The sequence below is a fragment of the Takifugu rubripes genome, chromosome 8 (assembly GCF_901000725.2).
Source record: "Takifugu rubripes chromosome 8, fTakRub1.2, whole genome shotgun sequence".
In the NCBI taxonomy this organism is placed as follows: domain Eukaryota; kingdom Metazoa; phylum Chordata; class Actinopteri; order Tetraodontiformes; family Tetraodontidae; genus Takifugu; species Takifugu rubripes.
Genome location: NC_042292.1, coordinates 14,609,803 through 14,627,514, shown reverse-complemented (window position 1 = coordinate 14,627,514; position 17,712 = coordinate 14,609,803). Strand labels below are relative to the sequence as shown.

General features: G+C 43.7%; 2 protein-coding genes across 3 annotated transcripts; one reads left to right on the top strand and one right to left on the bottom strand.

The window, feature by feature from the left end:
- Window positions 1-1,582: 1,582 nt before the first annotated feature.
- Window positions 1,583-7,277, bottom strand: hnrnpc (heterogeneous nuclear ribonucleoprotein C). Its single transcript, XM_029840759.1, is given in 11 exon segments — window positions 1,583-2,339; window positions 2,407-2,558; window positions 2,640-2,753; window positions 2,825-2,964; window positions 2,966-2,989; window positions 3,097-3,144; window positions 3,215-3,287; window positions 3,403-3,650; window positions 4,129-4,178; window positions 5,873-5,906; window positions 7,141-7,277. Coding segments are annotated over 9 exon segments (906 nt in total). The 5' UTR covers window positions 4,134-4,178; window positions 5,873-5,906; window positions 7,141-7,277; the 3' UTR covers window positions 1,583-2,237.
- Window positions 7,278-11,901: 4,624 nt separating this feature from the next.
- LOC105418723 (uncharacterized) lies at window positions 11,902-16,604 on the top strand. 2 transcript variants are annotated; one of them, XM_011619053.2, is made up of 7 exons: window positions 11,902-12,123; window positions 12,897-12,990; window positions 13,358-13,447; window positions 13,569-13,643; window positions 14,238-14,308; window positions 14,385-14,556; window positions 14,623-16,604. In XM_011619053.2, exons 2-7 carry the CDS (start codon window positions 12,922-12,924, stop codon window positions 14,833-14,835), a joined length of 690 nt encoding a protein of 229 aa, XP_011617355.1. In that variant the 5' UTR covers window positions 11,902-12,123; window positions 12,897-12,921; the 3' UTR covers window positions 14,836-16,604. The 2 variants fall into 2 exon arrangements, with proteins under 2 accessions (XP_011617355.1, XP_011617356.1); XM_011619054.2 differs by lacking the exon at window positions 12,897-12,990 and having other exon boundaries at window positions 11,903-12,123.
- Window positions 16,605-17,712: the final 1,108 nt, after the last annotated feature.

The following is a 17,712-nucleotide window of genomic DNA, read 5'->3' as shown; positions in this document are numbered from 1 at the left end:
TGGGGTTTTTTTTGCACCGCTCTGCTCTCCACTGTCATTCACACAAAGAGCTCCCAGCAGTGACACTAATAAATCATCCATGAGCCTCTGAGCTTCATTCCAACTCGTGTCCCCGCTTCTCGACCTCCCTGCGGCCCGCTAATGCTCTTCCCTTTCATGTCTCCTCCTCCTCCTCCCGTCTTTCACACCCCTCTATTTCTCTCGCCTCTTCCTTCTTCTCATCCCAGCCGTGACCTTTATTCCTGTCCTCTCGCCCACCAGCAACTGGGAAATGCAGCATATGTTTCTATCCACCACTTTATTGTTGACATTAGTGTGAAACATGCATTTTGGCAGGAAACATAAACGCTAACGTGTTTAGCATTTCAGCTTGCTATCCATAAATCAGTGTGAACGAAAACACGGTGGCCATGTTGATGATGTGAGCTGGAGCTAATCATGTTATCGATGGGTTGCCTGGATTCTGCTCTGCCAGCTGAGTCCTGCGGATCCTGCTCCAGCTGCCTGCCCTCACCAGAGATGCAGCCGTTATTAGTGTAATAAAGCTTTTCCGATCTGGACTTTGAGATGAAGTCTGAGGGGAGCGTGAAGGCAAACATGCAGCCAAAAATCCCAAAATTCAGAGCGTCTTTGTCTAGATTATTAATAATACTCGATGGCATTTAGCTTAATGGGGCTAATGAGTAGCCTGTAAGGTCAGGAGGTGAAAGAGAACGGCCCCTCGGACGTATTTCAATGGTGAGTTATCGTTGAAACTTCTCTGCATTCACTCATTGTTATCCGCTGCTTCCGCGTCCACCCCCTCCGGCACTTTCCACACAATTCGCTTCCGCTTGTCCTGTCTTCCCTCCATCTGTCAGCGTCTAATCCATCTGTTTCTATGCTTTTCCATCCTTCCATTCCATCATCACTCATCTGTCCGCCCAGTAACCCCTGGCCAACCACAGCTGGTCAAGACCCAATCGATCGCTCGTCCGTCCTGTTTCGCTTCCCCCAGTCGTTCAGTCATCGGCGTCCCGAGGTCTCGGCAGATTCCCGGCAGGTTTATCTATATATTACGGAGGTCGGCCATCGATCCGGTCTGGTCGTTGCTAAACGAATTAGCAAACAAACATCATGTCAGGTTCCTACACTGCAGTTCTCCATCAATACTAAAAAGGAAGAAAGTTTTTTTTTTAACCCAGAGGACCATCGGGACATCAAACGTTTAGGCAGAGGGTCAGAGGACACTGACTGGACATGGTTGACCCAAAGACTCTTCCTCCTCTCCACCATGACGTGACTCAGATGTGACCGTGTCTGCGGGACATTTCCACGTCCTGCGTCTAATCCCAGCGGAAATCAATGAATCCGCCTGTTCATCTTCCGTTAACCGTCCCGGCGGGATGCAGGAGCACCCCGTGGACACGACACACACCCTTCGCTCACTCAATCACGCTCATTTGTGTTTAGACTCTGTGTGTGGTGGTGGGGGGGGCATGGTGCAGAAGAGCAGAGCGGCGGGAGACCTGTCAACCTGTGGAATTTTTCCATCAAGGAAGCGGAGTCCATCGGCTGGCAGCCATGAAATGATTGTCAACGGTTTAGAACTTGGAAAACGTGTTTATTTGCTTTGACCGGCGCCACTGTGTTACAGACATCGATGGAAACAAGCATGGGGGGGTCACCGCGTTGCGCCAGGGTGATTGAAGCTGCCCACATTATTGTTATTTTTATTGGGGTGAGTCTTGCTGTGTGGTCCTGGAGAAGCTGGTGTTGGGTTTGTGACGCACTGCCCCCTTTTGGTCAGGGGCAGCAGTACAGCAACAGGGAGAACAGAAAATCCTACAGGCTCTGGTACGTTAGCTCTGCTCTTGAGGATTTGTTACATTTTCAAGGGGGTGTCAATGTAACATATTTAATTAAAACATATCTATAAAACCCCAGCGGCTCTTTTAAAACGCTTGATCTGCCAACGCCCTTCGGCTCGTGCGGTAGTTTACAGTGTTGAACCCATTAGCTCGACCTATGCCTGAAAATGTCCTTGGAAATCTAATTTTGAAGCAACGCTGAAAACATTTATGATGTGAAGGGAAATTCAAACAAGTCTTCTTCTGAACTCTGTGTGTGTGTGTGTGTGTGTGTGCGTGTCTACAAAACACTGTATAGGACTCTCCTGGCAATCCAACAGGTGTAAGCATATGAGCGCTGTGGGGTGCTGGGAGATACAATCATACTTTCTGGGCGTCTGTTGGTGTTTACGGATCGTCTTCGTTGGCGCTGTCTCCATCGTCCTCTCCTTCCTCGTGCTCGCCCTCCTCTTCTTCCTCCTCCTCATCCTCCCTGCTGCGGCTCTTTACCTGCACAGAGGAAGGGGCGTGAGTTGCGTAGCGGAACCGCTGACTTCTTCTCCAGCTCTCTGCTGACCTCATCCTCGTCTTCCAGCAGATCTCCCTCCTCCTCCTCTGAGTCGTTGAGTTCGCGGCTCTCCCTGTCCAGCTTCAGGCATTCGTCCTTCTTGCTGGAGGTGGAGGAGTTGAGGGACGACACTTCGCCTGGTTCTGCTTTGGAGCTCTTGTCTGTTGATGGAAATCGCTTGTTTTGATCATTTCCTGAAAAGACTTTGCAGCGATGACCCGCGAGCGCATCTGAAAACTCACCCGACTTCTTGCTGTGGTCCTTCTCCATGCGCTCCAGGCTGTCCAGCAGATAATCCACCTTGTACTTGATCTGTGTCAGCTCTCTCTTGATGGTGTGCAGGTCATCCACCTTCACTGTAGGAGGGGGCAGAGGGAGGTTCTGGGTGCGTCCTTGAGTTGCAACGCTGTGATCTTGCGATACGTACCTGTGCGAGAGGTCCTCTGGACACTCTTGGAGGACGAGGAGAAGCTGCTTTTGGTCCGTCGGCTCCCGCCGCCGCTCAGGCTAACTCGCGGGCGCTTCGAGGGGATGACAGCACGGGACAGCGGAGGTGGTGGGGGGGGCCACACGAGACTGGTACGAGTACATCCTGAGGAAAGAGAAATATGAGAGATTTAATAGAAATTTCAAATGTAGCTACTAATAAAATCCACTGATTCATCATTCCTGAAAAGAAAGGTGACAAGGCTAGCTCACCGATCATAGTAATCTCTCTGGAAGTCGTAGTCTAGATCAAGAGATGAGCTGCGAGACAAAAAAAAGTTACCGAAAAAGTGATTGAATTGTAGATGATTTTTGCCTCCTGCGGCCTCACCTGTACATGTCTCCTGCGGAACGCTTCACCGTCTTTGACCTGTGAAGCTTCGGCTCACTGACCAGATTGATGTCTGTGGGTGGAAAACATGCAGAATTTACAAATTTGCTGTTCAAGATATTTAAATAAGCCACTAGGGGAGCATCACATATAGGCGTTGGACGTCTTGGCACCTTCCGTAGCCTCACCTAGCACTTGACCCACAATCATGCGCCCGTCCTCGCTGGCCACGGCAGCCCTGGCGTTCCTCTCATTGGAGTACTGCACAAAGGCATAGCCCTTGTGCACGGAGCAGCCGACCACCTTGCCGTACTTGGAGAAAATGGCCTCCACGTCCGCCTTGGTGACCAGCAAGGTGTTGAGGTTGCCGATGAAGACGCGGGAGTTGAGGGAGTGAGGGTCCGTCTTGTTGGTGATGTTGCTGCTGGCCATGGGGCTGGAGTTGGGGGGGGCAAGAAGACAAGCAAGCAAGAAGACAGATGGAGAAAACAGAAGATCTCAGACATGTTTTAGACATGAAGACTAATGGAAAATCTGCAGCTGCCATTGATTCGATATGAATAATATTCAGTCATGTACACATAATGCATATGGAAGTAACCCATTAGCATTCTCTCACTCTTTTTCTGTTAAACACAGTTTATTTCTCATCAAAGCCTCAGGGGAGGCGAGTGCTGGATCAAATCCCATTGGCCACTGGTGAAAAGGAATACACTCCAGTCCACACACACCATTCTCTCACACCTATTCCATGATTTAGAGTCTCCATTCAACCACATCTACAAGTCTGGGGTTCAGGCTGTGGATTTCAAAGCACACACTCGCACCATGGGTGTGCATGGTGGTCACAACTGTGTGTGCGTGTGTATGTGTGTTAGACAGTGAGATGGGGTCATGAAGCAGCCATCACTCACTCCATTGTGTCTGTACTCTGGTCAGTGGCGCTCTGCCTGCCTGTGTGAGTCTGCTGGAGAGAAGAACATCAGCAAGGAGCTATAAGAGACGGGGGACACAGCTAACACCTACAAAAGTGCGTTTTTGCTTTTCCCTCCTTTGCATTGGGGAAAACAAGGCGTGTCAGAGATGCTACATACAGTATATATTTTAACACCAGCGGTGAAGAAAAAAAAATCTTTATTAGAAGAGAACAGGATATTGCATCAACTTCAAATCTGGTTTGGCGTTTGCTATACGGGGACGTGCACTATTATTAGCATTATTGTGTACAGCCTGATTGGAGCCTATTGGAGATGGAACAGGAAATAACGAGGTCCTCGTCTAGCAGGTACGCAACCGCACAGCTCTGTGAACAAAGTGAGTTAATCGCCTTGGGATCAATTGTGTTACCATGACCGTTGTGTTTACATCCATTGTTTCCAACAGATGTAGCTGGAACTGGGGCAACTGCATTTCCAGTGTTGTACAGTTGGCGGTGTTAAGCACTTTGACTTTGACGTGGTGCTAAAATGCTGCGCTGCTTATGTAATGCTGACCATTGTTTAGCAGGTGATTGTTATTTTAATTTTGTTTATTGCCACCTGCCAAAGCACGTCTGCCTTGCCGGGCGGCGCTACTAGCAGATGATTGCAGTTGCTCTACATGATTTGGCTCGGGTGGGTCGGCAGCTCTGGCCCGCTCGCTGTGTATGCGCGTGTTGGCCGTTCGGCAAATGTTTCTAATTCTTCGGCACACATTAGAGTCCAAGTGGGTTTAGAGACATACGCTCGGCACAGCCCGCTCTATGGTGATGGAGGAAGGGCTGTTACTAGAATTTACAGTAGATTAACAGGATGGTGAAGACCACCTTGATCCTGTCTGGCAAGTGATCAGGTCATTCCAATCTGATTATCTCAATAAACTTATCTAGGGCCTTATTTATTGTGTATCTATTCACAATCGGGGTAAAAATGGTGTGATGTTTTTTTGTTTTTTTTTTAATTAATCTGGGTTTTATATTATAACCCAAACCTGCCATGTCTCATGTTGTGTCCGGAAACTGTTTGCAACTTGGCTCATTGGAGATTAATGTGATTGTCATCTCAATGTTTGTGCTTCAACTGTGCAAAACACCCAGACCGCAGCAGTCAGGGCCTCCAGAATGAGTGTGAACATTTAGAAAGTGGGGGGGGGTGCCACTCAATTTTAGTCTTTTGCACCTTACAGATGTTACAAATGGCAAATAGCTACTAATGGTTAAAAAAAACCAACTAATATTGCATATGATTTTCCCCAAATAGCCGCAGTCTAACTTTTAACCAAAAATGTTAGTACTTGATGGTGAGCAGCATGCTTGTTTTTAACAGGTGAACGCTCAGGGTTGAGGAAAATGTGGGGCTTATAAATGTAATATTTCTGTGGGCAAAAGTCTGAATTCATGCACAATAAAAAGGTAGGAGGGCTTTCAAAACAGGGGCAGCAAAAATCCAATCTTACTCTATTATTTTGTTGACACTGGAAAAAAGTCATACATGTAAGAAAGCTCATGTAAGAGGCTGCTAGTGTCAAAGTTTGATGTAGGGAGACTACATGCTATCTATTTTTAAAATAAAGGAGGGGAAATGAACTGAATCACAAAGGGATGTTAAAAAAAGGTGAGATAAAAAAACTTGAGGTGAAAAAAAAAAATCAAAACTTAAATAAAGGTTGAGACCAACTTACGATTTGCCGCAGTTCAAAAAAGTGGCTTCAAAAACTAAACAGGGGAAACAAAAACAAAATATTAGAAAAGTGGAGCTTCAAAAAAATGTAAGAAAAATTTTAGAAAAAAAAAATAATCAAAAGCCGATAGCATATTCTTTACAATCAATGTCTCAAAACCACAAATGTAAGTGTTTATTGTTCATTCAATGACTTGGATGAGTAATAATTTCCTTGTGAAAGTTCTATAAATCAATTTTAAAAATTTATATCATTTTTTTTTATTCTTAGAAATTTAATCTGCCCAGTTACACCCTGCATGAGCAGGTAAAAATGCAACAATCACATCAGCATCACTGGTTTAATCAACAAGCTGCTGATTAAAGCATCTTCCTTGTTTTTGAGGGCCGCAGAACAGCGCCCCTAGAGGCCAGGGGGAGTCGGAATAAAGGACACTTCAAGGGTGGTTGTTAAGTACAGGATTGAAAATGGGTTAGCCTGTTTTGAAGAAGCTTAAAAACAAAGCAAATCTGTAGCCTTGCAAAGAATTTACCCACACACACAAAAATATCAGTAGAAAATTTAAAAAAAATTCAAAATCACATGATTGCGTAGTCCTTCATAAGGGGCCTGACCGGTTACCTTTAGGTAACATTGATGCTAAACGTCCATTACGGCAAACTGTATTAAAACAGGGTGAGCCTGAGTTTAAAACAAACAATGCATGGAAAATTTCTTGCCTGAAAAAGCAGGCTGCATCATTCCTGAGATATGCTGCAGAAAGCATACCGTTTTAACAATAGCAAAAAGACAAAGAGATGGGGGCCGTGAATGCTTTTTCTGCGTCAACACCAGCAAATCGAGTTACAGGTGGACCAAAATGAGGAACGGGCACCAAAAAACGAAGAAAACAAAATAAAACCGTGAAAAAGCGAGTCTCCAGGAGAAAGGCGACCCCTTTTGAACACTGTCCATAACGACCGGCACAACCTCCATTTTTTCTTGCCTCCAAAACATGACCACAATGTAAGATAAACATGATAACACAACAGCTTTTCAAAGGCGTCACATAAAAAACGAACAAAAAAAAAATTCTTGTTGCCGAAGCTAATTTTAAACAAGTTACTGCGCAGCCATCACAAAATGTACGCCACTAATGCCAACAGGAACAGCAGCAAGGGGGGGAAAAACATTTAAAAATTAAAAAAAAAAAAAAAAAGTCCAAAGACGGCTCAAAGTCGGAGAAAAATAAAAATAGGAAAAAAAATCTCTCGCTTAAAAATACTCACCATGAGTTTATTACTAAAAATGAGCAAAATTCTGGGCTGTTTTTACTTGAGTAAAGATCCGCAGCGTAGGCTGATAATACCGCCGTTAAACCAGTGGACACGAAATGGCGTCGGCTCGCGCACGCACAACAGAGAGAAGACGCCCGCCTTACGTCACGGTTTCTGATTGGCTGCCGCAACAGGGTGTCCGCGTGAGAGATCGGTGGACGTGCTTGTCAGTCTACGTCTGAAAAATATCAACGTCATAAACCGCTGCTGTTGATTAAAAGGCCAATCGAAGCATTTAAACATTTTAAAACATGAACTTGGAATATTTACGCGCTCACGCGTCTCATTAGATCTTTGTTTAAACCTTGTAACATAATATGACACTGTTCTAGCAAAAGGTTAGAATTGTGTTGTGAACATTTTGCAATATATTTTATTCTACGACGGCATTTTCTTTATAAAAATTAGATCTTTTATACATCAAAATAATGTCTTTACAAATTTTCTTTAATTTATGTATAATTTTGATTTTTTTTTAACTTGGTATTTCAGTTTGGTTTCTCAGCATAATAAAATGCTGAAAACCTGACATTTGTTTAGTCAGTTTAATTGGAAATTATACTTCTGATTTTATTCTGCTGACATTTTAGATGGTGTTTTTCATTGTTGAACATCAGGATTAGCCAACCATTTTTACATCTTCTGAATACAAACTGCATGCCATTGCCATGATTTTGTGTTTGACTTTGAAAGAAAATAGAAATATGTTTTGTTTGGTGCATTTTATTCTATGTATATTTTAATAGTTGCTGAATCACAAATTTGCATACAGTCATTTTAATAGTACCAGCAAAATAGCATAAAAGTAAAAATAAACACCAGTGTCATGAAAACAAATACATTTTCTGAATGAGAAAAATGTTGAAAATAAATGGTCACCAAGTCAATTTACGTGTGACAGCACCTGAGAAAGAGATTAATTCAGTTAGTATTACAGATCATTAAAGAATACGTGCAAATAAGCCAAACTAACAGCTCACCTTGGATATCCATTAGCCTCCTACGGTTTCGAGGCAAAGTACCATCAGGTCCAGAAAGGTTCTCAGGTGTCCTTAGGATCTCCTCAAGCCTGAGTTGCTCCTCATTTTCATGCTGTGATGGCAACAAAATCAAATTCAATTTATGTATTTATTTTACAATGACATTTAACTGATCTTGAGACCTGTGATGGAGATTTCTGATGCTTCTTTTTTGCTGCAGGAGTGTTGAGACCCGGACTCTCTCTTCCGCTCTTCAGACGTTCCCTTTCTCTCTGCAGGAGGATGGTCTGCTGTGTGGTGCGGTACTCCAGAGAAAAGTTGCTAACGGTTCTACAGAAATCTTCTGCTTTGATTTCTTTCACCATAGCTTTGGAGTAGCCCAGAAATAAGAGGAAATTGTGAAATCTGTAGACAAATTAACATGAAACCAGAGGTTTATAGTCAAATTTTAACACTATACAGCAACAACACAAACTACAAGGCATTTGTTTGTGAAGAAAAGCTAGACCCCCCCCCCACACACACACACACACACACACACACATACAGGTTAAAATGTTACTCTGACATATCACAAGATTTCCTCACATTGTTTTGGACATTTGGGAGGATCACCTGTTTATGACTCTGCGGTGGACAGCGCGAAGGACTTTCAGCCTCTCCTCATATTCTTTGAAAATCTTCTGTAGCCTGGAACGAAGGGAGCCATTCTGAGCCTCATCTCCTCCTCCTCTTTTCCGCTCCCCATGCTCTTTCTTCTTGTCATCTGCCTTGTCCAAAATCTTTAGCTGCTCCCATGATGCTTTGCACTGAGTCTCTAGCTGTGTGAAGTTGTTCTGTACTTGGGAGTAGTCACACTATGAAAAAAAGTATTTAAAAAATGGCAGTACAAGTAAGATATCCCATCTTTGTTTTGGACAGGCAGTTAAGTTTGTTGCCACAAGTTGTGGCTAGTATTTGTTATCTCCAAATAATGCTCTAAGGAGATGATATCCAGACAGGAACTACACACCTTAGCAGCTTTGGTTACAGAGGTGATGTCTGAGTAGAAGTCAGAGGATTGTGGGTAACGCTGCATCAGAAGTACACAGACATGGTAGAGCAGGGGCTGGCGGGTATGTGTATCCCTCACCTGGGACAGCTTCTCCAGGTAACTTAGTTCAAAACCCCGGGCCTTGTAGCACAGAAAACCTCAATTATACTGAAAATGTGGATTTACGATAGATACTAGAGAGGGAATACTCACCTTAGACCCATTAAGAAAGTTACCGATAGCTAACACTGTTGCCAGGACATATCTGAAGGTGTGGCTTGCAGAGAGCTGCTCCATTGCCAACTTAAGATGAAAGAGAGGCTCTGCGATCTCCTGTCAAGATGGAGGGTACGGCCGGAGCACATGGATAGTAGAAGTAAGCAACCAAATCCATTTTTATGTAAATCTGGGACATTGTTGTGTAGCTCAATACCCTTTCCAAGGAGTCGTAATCAAGTGCAAAGGCCCACAACTGAAGCCTGGAGCTCAGGTAGGAGATTTGCCCCAGAGTCAACAGGCAGAGCTCGGCTGGAGCCAGAGGGCAGTGGGGGTTCTTGGACTTGGCTTCCTTGATCAGACACAGCTCCTCATCTGTTGGCATTATAACCTGTAGTCGCTGTTTTTGAAGGGAATGTGATGAAAGAACAAAGTCAGCAAGAATACATGTAACTGGATTTGACTTATGTCTTTCTGTTTTCCATACCTGAATATCCTCTCTGTCCAGCACAGTGGTATCCATGCTATAGATAGCAGGCGGGAGGAGGTGGGGAGACGGCAGGCTGCTCAGGGTGATGGTGATGATATGACTTCTCTTCATCCCCAACACAGACACTGACAGTGGTTTCTGTGTTGGGTGATGGAGAGCATGATCAGCTATTTATCATGGCCTGGTGTACTGCAAAATTAATATTGACAATTGCATCTGAAAGAAAGGGTGCTGCACAATGAAGGCAATCTGTTGACATTTCTTACCTGCTTTCCAGAAACAATATTAAATTTGCTGCTCTTTGATTTAAACAGACACTCTAGCTGCTTTGTGTCCAAGTGGACTGGCTCCAGACCAGACCAAATAGTTTGATTCCCAAAGCGGGTCATTCGGGGAAGGGGTGATAAAGTCTGTAGTTCTCTCCAGTGAAGCTTCAAGGTGTGGCTTTTGACTGTCCCACCTGCTTGGGGGGTCAAGGGCAAAAGTGGTGGAGGGAGAGGCGGTGGCACAGGAGGGCCTTTCAGACACGAGACAGTGGTTGAAATGGCTTGCTCATCCTCTGTGTGGTCTTCCTCATCCTTGAGGTCTGAGAAATCCAAAGTGTTAAGGCAAAGACATTCCACAGGTTTTAGGAATGTTGCCCAAGATTGGTCCCATTCCCATATCAGGAGATTCTCTTTGATTTGCTCTGACTCCTTCATTTTTCTTTTCAGAATATCATTTTCATCCTTGGATTAATTCCATGTTTCTCTTCGTCTTAACATCACAAAAGGTAAACCACCTCTGTTTAACTGCTATTTTGATCTCCGTGACCAGTGTAGTCAGATGATCTGTTCCAGAGGTCCAATGATTCCGTGCATGCATGCGAAAGCTGCGAACTCCAGAATTCCAGCCAGCACTGAAAGGTAGAGTATATCCAATTCTGACTTTAAGAAACTTTATGTTGTCTCTACAAACTTAACGGCTTCTGCAGTCGTCTCTTGATTTCCATCTCAAGTAACAGCAAATGAGCGTTTCAGAGGGCATGTCGGACAGAGAGGGCTACCATTGGTCCGTTAGTGCATTAGTCTTGGTGTATTTAAGTTGCACCCTTTCCCTTAATTTCCTTATCGGCCTGCATCTCTTGTTTATATTGCCACTTGTGTATATACAAACCTCTTTATCTGCCACTGAAGATCTGTTACTTCCCTCCTCTCAGGCCTCCCTCTCTCTTCCACGACCAAATAAAAGCGGAGCTTGCATTTGTATTTGATTCCACGCAACATTTCACATCACAGCATATCCAAATCCGGACACGTCCTTCTTGCAGCCATTGCTTTGGTGGTTGCATTGGTGTTGTGGAACTTATTTATTTTCCAATATTTTTTCTAGTATTTGTTCCTTCACATTTGTTTAAATTGTGTGCAGTAGTAAATACCCTGCTTCGGGTTCAGGGATCTAAATATGGTGGACAATTTATGCTCACAGGGGTCATGGTCAACATGCCTTGATAATAGCGTTCGTGCCCCAAAGATTTTGCCTCCCCTCTAATTACATTTTATCTCAGTTAGTGGAACTCAAGAAGTTGTTAGGACAAAATAGGCTCCAGTTAGGTACTTACAGGACAATGAGAGACATTATTTGAGATACTTAAAGAGCCATTTAATTTCATTCCTATAAGATGTACTGTTTTTGGAGTCGAATAGGGCTCAGGACAAAAAAAATAGATGTAATTAGTTGTGAAAGGAGCAATACCTTTTTTCATGTAAAGAGAACTCATATTTTAACAAAACATCTATGTATGTGGACCTATTTAGAAAAAGATTGTAATATTTTTTAAAGGTTGTTTGTTAACAACCCTAACAACAACAACAACAACAACAATAATAATAATAATAATAATAATAATAATAATGGAATGAATTCCATCAAACCGGAAGTCTGATAGAATTATTCTTTACGCAAACCTTTAATTTGAAATTCCCAACCGGAATCTCTCCCTCGTGCCTTCCGCGTTCCTGCACTGTTTTGGGACTAGTCAGCGTCCTTTGAGCGCGCGCACGGCCGGGATGACATCACGCGGAGGATTTGCCACAATGTCAAACACTCACAAGCAGCGCGAGCTGATGGCTTCCCCGCGCCACGATGCTGAGCGCCGTCACGTTCTCCTCAACATCCTGTGAACACGGAAATACTTAATGGCGCAGTTCCATGTTCGCCGATAGGATGCGTTTAAGGTACCGATGCGACACTGATTTATCAACCTTTAAAATGTATCATAACTGCCTCTTCCCCCACGTCCGTTCCTCTGAAGGGTATTTTAAATGTTTGTTCCCAGCCGGCGGCGGCATCTTTTTTCCTGTTTATTTGGAAAGTTGTCCGGTTACAACAGTGACTGTCGTAACCTATTACGTAATGGTTGTGCAGATGTTGTAGTGAGGTGCTCCAATGATAAATCTCTCATAAATAAACATCTGTACACCACTGTAACATTACAAATTGAGTCACAGCACATTTTTAAAAAAGTTTACTCTGATTTCAATGTAACCAGCTGATTATAATCAATCAATATGAATGGTACAGTGATCTGACCTTTCTGTCCCTGTCATTAGCTAATACTTGTGACTAAAAAGCTCTCTGCACAAATTGAAATTACCATTATAATAGTCAGTGTATGCACTTAATATTAGTGAACAGTATGTAGACATTAAAATGAATGAATAAAAAGTTGGATAAAGTGTCGGGCTCATATCCAGTGATAATATTGGTACAGTATGGTGCTGTTTGCAATGCTATGCTAATGGTTACATGGTACATGAGTACCATGGTGTAACAACAGCGTAACACCTTAAAGCGATGTAATTCACTAATAATTTCAAAAAGGCATAAAGTCTTGCTCAAATTTTTCTTCTTTTCTTCTGGCCCCAGCATATAGCAATTTCCAAAGTGGCAACGCAGCGACTGAATTCTTTGCTGTGATAAATGCAGAGTATAAATCTATGTTCCTCAGGTCTATGTGAGCCAGGTCAGAGGTCATGCTGCGAAGGGAGTCAGATTCGCACGGCCTCTTTTCCTCTGGAGAGACATCTGATAATGACTGTGAGGTGAGGGTTACCTGTGAACTCCCAGGAGTCATTAGTGGCGTGCACATTTTGCTTTTTTCCCCAGGCGGTTTGAGTTGGTTTGACAGTATGCCACCACCTCTTTAATTATAGCTCTGATGCTGTTTACTCATTTGAGTGAATCACGGGGATTTATCAGCCCTCGCAACTTAACCATGCTCCGCTTTCAGCACTTTCGGCTGCAAGTAGGTGTGAAAGGTCAAAACATAATACGTGAGCCTCCGACAGCGGTGCATGAAATGAAAAGTTTCCCTCCGTGACAAATTAACGTGCTTCACTGATGTGGATAAGCTGCTGGCTGCGGATGAAAGCGTCCCAAACACCCGTCCTCTCTGTCTCACTGTCTCAGATGGAGGCGAGCTGCAGAGAGGTGGATGCAGTGTGTCTGTGCAACACCGGTCCCTGTACACTATATTCAGAAGCGCACACCCTCACACCGGTAAGTACCCCCCATGGGTGCCTCTGCTGCCAACTAAGTGCCCCCTGCCCTCCGTCTGTTTGTTTTAATTAATGGTTTGTCAGTTTATTTAATTCAATAACTAAGCAGTCTGTCCTCTTAGGACACGCTGCTGTGTCACCACTGTGGAAAGAGCAGAGTGATGGTAACCAGATACTCGGAGGGATACGGTACTGAGGTGAGAGTCATGGGTCTGCAGGTCCAAAACTGGACGGTCATTCCAGATTTGGTGTCATTGCAGGGTGTTTCCAGAGAACGTAAGGATACCAGGAATATTTTAGAGCATTAAAGGTGGACAAAGTACTTGCAAAAAGTTGTCGATGTAGTTTTTAAAGATAGAGCTTTGAGATTTTAAGGACAGTTTCATGAATGATAAAGGTACAGCTAGGGCTTAGCTTTGGCCAGTACATGCTTGGGCCCCTGACTGTCCAAGGTCACCTTCTTTTTTCCCCACTCTTAGCATTAGGCTAATATAGTTTAATTAGCTCTTGTATTTTTATTTTTTTTTAAAAGCTGATGTTAGCAGATTAACAGTTCTAAGCTGCTTAATACATTTTCCCCTATCGGGAGCTTTAAGTTGGAATTTTTTGATGTAATAACTTTTACAATAGTTCAGATGGTGGACATCAGAGTGCGAGTTTGAATTTAGATTAAGTTTATTCGTCATTCGTAAAGGTGTTGGGTGACTCATGTAAAGTGGTTAAGTGAGAAGAGAGTATTTTTTTTGTCGATGATGATTCATATCTCTTTGTAAATTCACTTTTGTTCACAGGAGGAGTGTCTGTTGTCTGACCCTCAGGGGGAAAGTGACGCCGATGCCGACATCGAGGATACAGATTGCAGGTTGGATGTCTCGCCGCACGTGTCCGCTGTTTATTCTCACTCCGCTGTCGCCTGACCGGCTTTTACGTCCTTTCAGACTCCAGGAGCCGGGGTCGCTCCAGCGGATTAGCTCACGCAGACGCAAGCGGCCACGCGTTTCAAGGCAGGACACCACGGAGAGTGAAGACGACGGCGGGCGAAGCCACAGATCACATCGCTGGAACCTCAGGCTGAGTCCCGACAGAACCCGCAGCAGGACCATACTGGAGGTACTACAGTTTGCTTTAGCTCGACAAAGCTAAATCAAACTCTGATTTTCTTTCTTCATTTCCCAGGAGAGCATATCGCAGGTCAGGCCACTGGTCATCTGTCAAACCAATGTGGAGAAGCAAAATAGTCCATTTGCGGCGTCCCGGAGCTCCAGACTGCTGACAACTTTGTGGTCACCTTCCCTCTCTCTTCCCTTTGTCCTCCTCGTCTCGCTGCCGCTCTCCCTCTCGCTCATCATCGTTATCGTTTCTTTCTTTCTACCATGGGCCAGGGCCTGAGCTGACAACCTCACCTCGCCCCAAGGAAGGCGTGGCTTATTCCTTTACTGCAGCCTACAACCAGAAGGCAGTCTGGGCATCTCATCCATGTGGTCTCTCTTTACTTAAAGGAGCAGTGTGTAAGAAATGTATGTAATCATAAAACGGCCTGATCCACCCTGATTCCTACAGTAGTTCGATCTGCGCTACATTTTGCTAATATTTCACTGACCTGCAAGCAGACCTGGACGGTTAAGCTTCAGCTAAGTTTGGCGAACCTATTTCAACATTATGCATGCACGGACATTTGGAATATTTTCTGCGCAAACAACATTTTGCGTGTTCATTCACTCGCACATATGCAGGTGGGTTGTCAGATTGTCTTGGCCATAATTTGTTTGAGAAATAAAAAGGGGCGACTAGTCATTGCTAACATGAGCAATGCATTAGCAGAACCCATTTCTCTGGCATAATGCTAATAGGCTGTGGGTAATGTTCCAACATTGCCATGGCCATTATGGCAATATGAAACGTAATTGAGATAGTATATCAGTCAAGTGCAGCTGCTCTTGCTGGATCCTGCAACCTTACTGGCAACCTCTATTCTGGGGGTAGGCGGAGGGATACCACACTCCTCGGTATTTTTATTGTGATTATGGCACATTACCAGCTTTGGCCATAAACGTACATGCTGCTCCTTTATACCCTAGAGAATAGTCAGATTTACCACTAAAAGCACAAATGGACACAAACATTCGGTGTTGTTCACTTGCTGGCGCACTTGATTGCTCATCTTTATCCAGTCTGATGACTTCCTCTTCATTTCTACACAGATGACTAATTTTCAAGTATTTTAAACCCATTTCAGGGACAGTTTTCGGGTGTTAAAATGGGCTCACAGGCTGCGTTTGCATCGCACTTTCAGCCAAAAATGCCAAGTGCATCAACTCGACACTTGGATTTGCCTCATGAAATCTCACCTTTCCTCTCACTTTCTCACCCCCTCAGCGATAAATATAGCCCTCTCGTCTCGCTCCACAGACTAGCGAGCCCCGGGAGTGACGCGCCGGGGGCGCTTTCAGGGCAGGTACGCTCAGAATGAGAAACATTAACAATGATGATGCTGCTGAACTATGCAATTCTACTGCCCCCCCCCCTCCCGGCAGCGTCTCAAGGACTGTCTCCGGTTTCTTCGGCACTGCGGCCACTTTCTTCAGGCCCCCCTTTCATTTCCTTGTGAGGAATACACTTTCTAGAGTGCAGGGACTTCTAAAATAGATCACGGCCTCATTTAATAGCAATAGCAGTTGAGAACTGATCCAGCTCCCGTCACGTATGATCCACAGTTCACCTGTTCTGATGCCGCATGTGATTTTATTCGCCGACGACTAATTTCTCTCCCGTTTAGTCCAATAAACTGACCTCAAACTCTGATGAGCTTTAGTGTTATTACATTGTGTTATTACATTGTGTCCAAGTCATTTGAACATGGCCTTGCTGTCCAGACTTTACTGTCGTGTTTAAAAAAACATTAATGTGTTTATATTTAGAAGTTATTAAGTTATTCCACTTGACAATCCTGCAACTGGAAAGTATAAAACAAACTAGTTTTGTGTTTTTGTTCATGTCTGATGTTTTTGTATTTATTTGAATGTTTCTTATCTCTTCCAGCCTGATGTGTTGCCTCTGTTTAAATCTTACTGTGTATTTATTCCCATGTGTACTGTACATTCACCTCTACGTTTCACGAGGCACTAGAAATTCAATAAAATTAGATTGTATTTTGAGAAGAAAGGCGATTTATTGTGTTAATTCCTTTCAGGTTGTCAGAAATGGAATATCGTATATAGCGAGATACTTTTGCTCGTGTTTAGCAATGTTAGCATACTATTCAGTGCCCATCATGCACGGTAGGATCTCCAGCGCTCAGTTTTTGCATTTTGTATTGCCACCAAATCTCACACACAAAATTAAAGTTAGTTGAAGTGCTTTCTTGATCACTTCGTCAGCAGTGAAGGTTCCTGATAACTGCAGAAAACATGCAGCGGAGCCTTTTGTCCCGGCCGTGTTGAGAAGAGTGCCTGAGGGCTGGTGTCCCATAACGAAGCTCGTGCTCTTCATTCTCTCCCCCTCTCCCAGTTGCCACGGTAACTATCGGAGTTTTTACAGAGCAAGACTCGCTGTAGCTGCTGCAATAACAGCATGTAACATTGTCAAAACTGTAAATGATAGCAACTTGTCGGCTTTTCAACACAATGGTAAAAATGAGCAATTTTCCAGTAGGAGACGGATTTTAATTAATTTATTAGTGATAATGGACTGATTCATGTGAGTGTCTACCGTGGGTTTGTTTTATAATGCCGACAGTAAAAAAAGCAGAGTCACTGTGTGCTCGGGTAGGAGTTTGTTTTGTTGCCCACCAGCTTCATTTCCAGCTCGCCCACTCAGAGCACTTCAACTTCAAAGTGCTGATTAAATCAAAGGGTATTGTTTTTTTGTTCCTGAGTGTTCAGAAGGCTAGCTCACCATGAGGGAAGTGGGAAACTTGGATCCAGCGAGTACTTTATATGAACAGAAACCTTACCAGATCTTACCAGATTGATACCGGAAAGATATTTAATGTTAAAGATTTTTTTTTTTTAAGTAGTATAATTAGTGAATTTGGGGTTTGGGGGGTAGGTTGGGATGCTCATAATTTAAATGACAGAAACATTTGTTTTAAAAAAAACTTACATATGCAAGAAGAATATAATTTTTTTTTTGTTTGGATTAACTGTTGTGGGTTATCTTATTTACTAAAACCTACCACCAGGGGGTGAGGGGCTGCATCATTGGAGGGAGATCATGACATTTTGCATCTATAAACACAACAACAAATGTACTGCAAAAGTATGTTAA

What these genes read in the sequence shown, in the direction of transcription:
- LOC105418723 (XM_011619053.2), top strand. Translation starts at nt 12,922, where the DNA reads ATGCTGCGAAGGGAGTCAGATTCGCACGGCCTCTTTTCCTCTGGAGAG. An exon ending in CATCTGATAATGACTGTGAG is followed by an intron (nt 12,991 to 13,357) that starts GTGAGGGTTACC and finishes TCACTGTCTCAG; the next exon opens with ATGGAGGCGAGCTGCAGAGA. An exon ending in GCAGCAGGACCATACTGGAG is followed by an intron (nt 14,557 to 14,622) that starts GTACTACAGTTT and finishes TTCATTTCCCAG; the next exon opens with GAGAGCATATCGCAGGTCAG.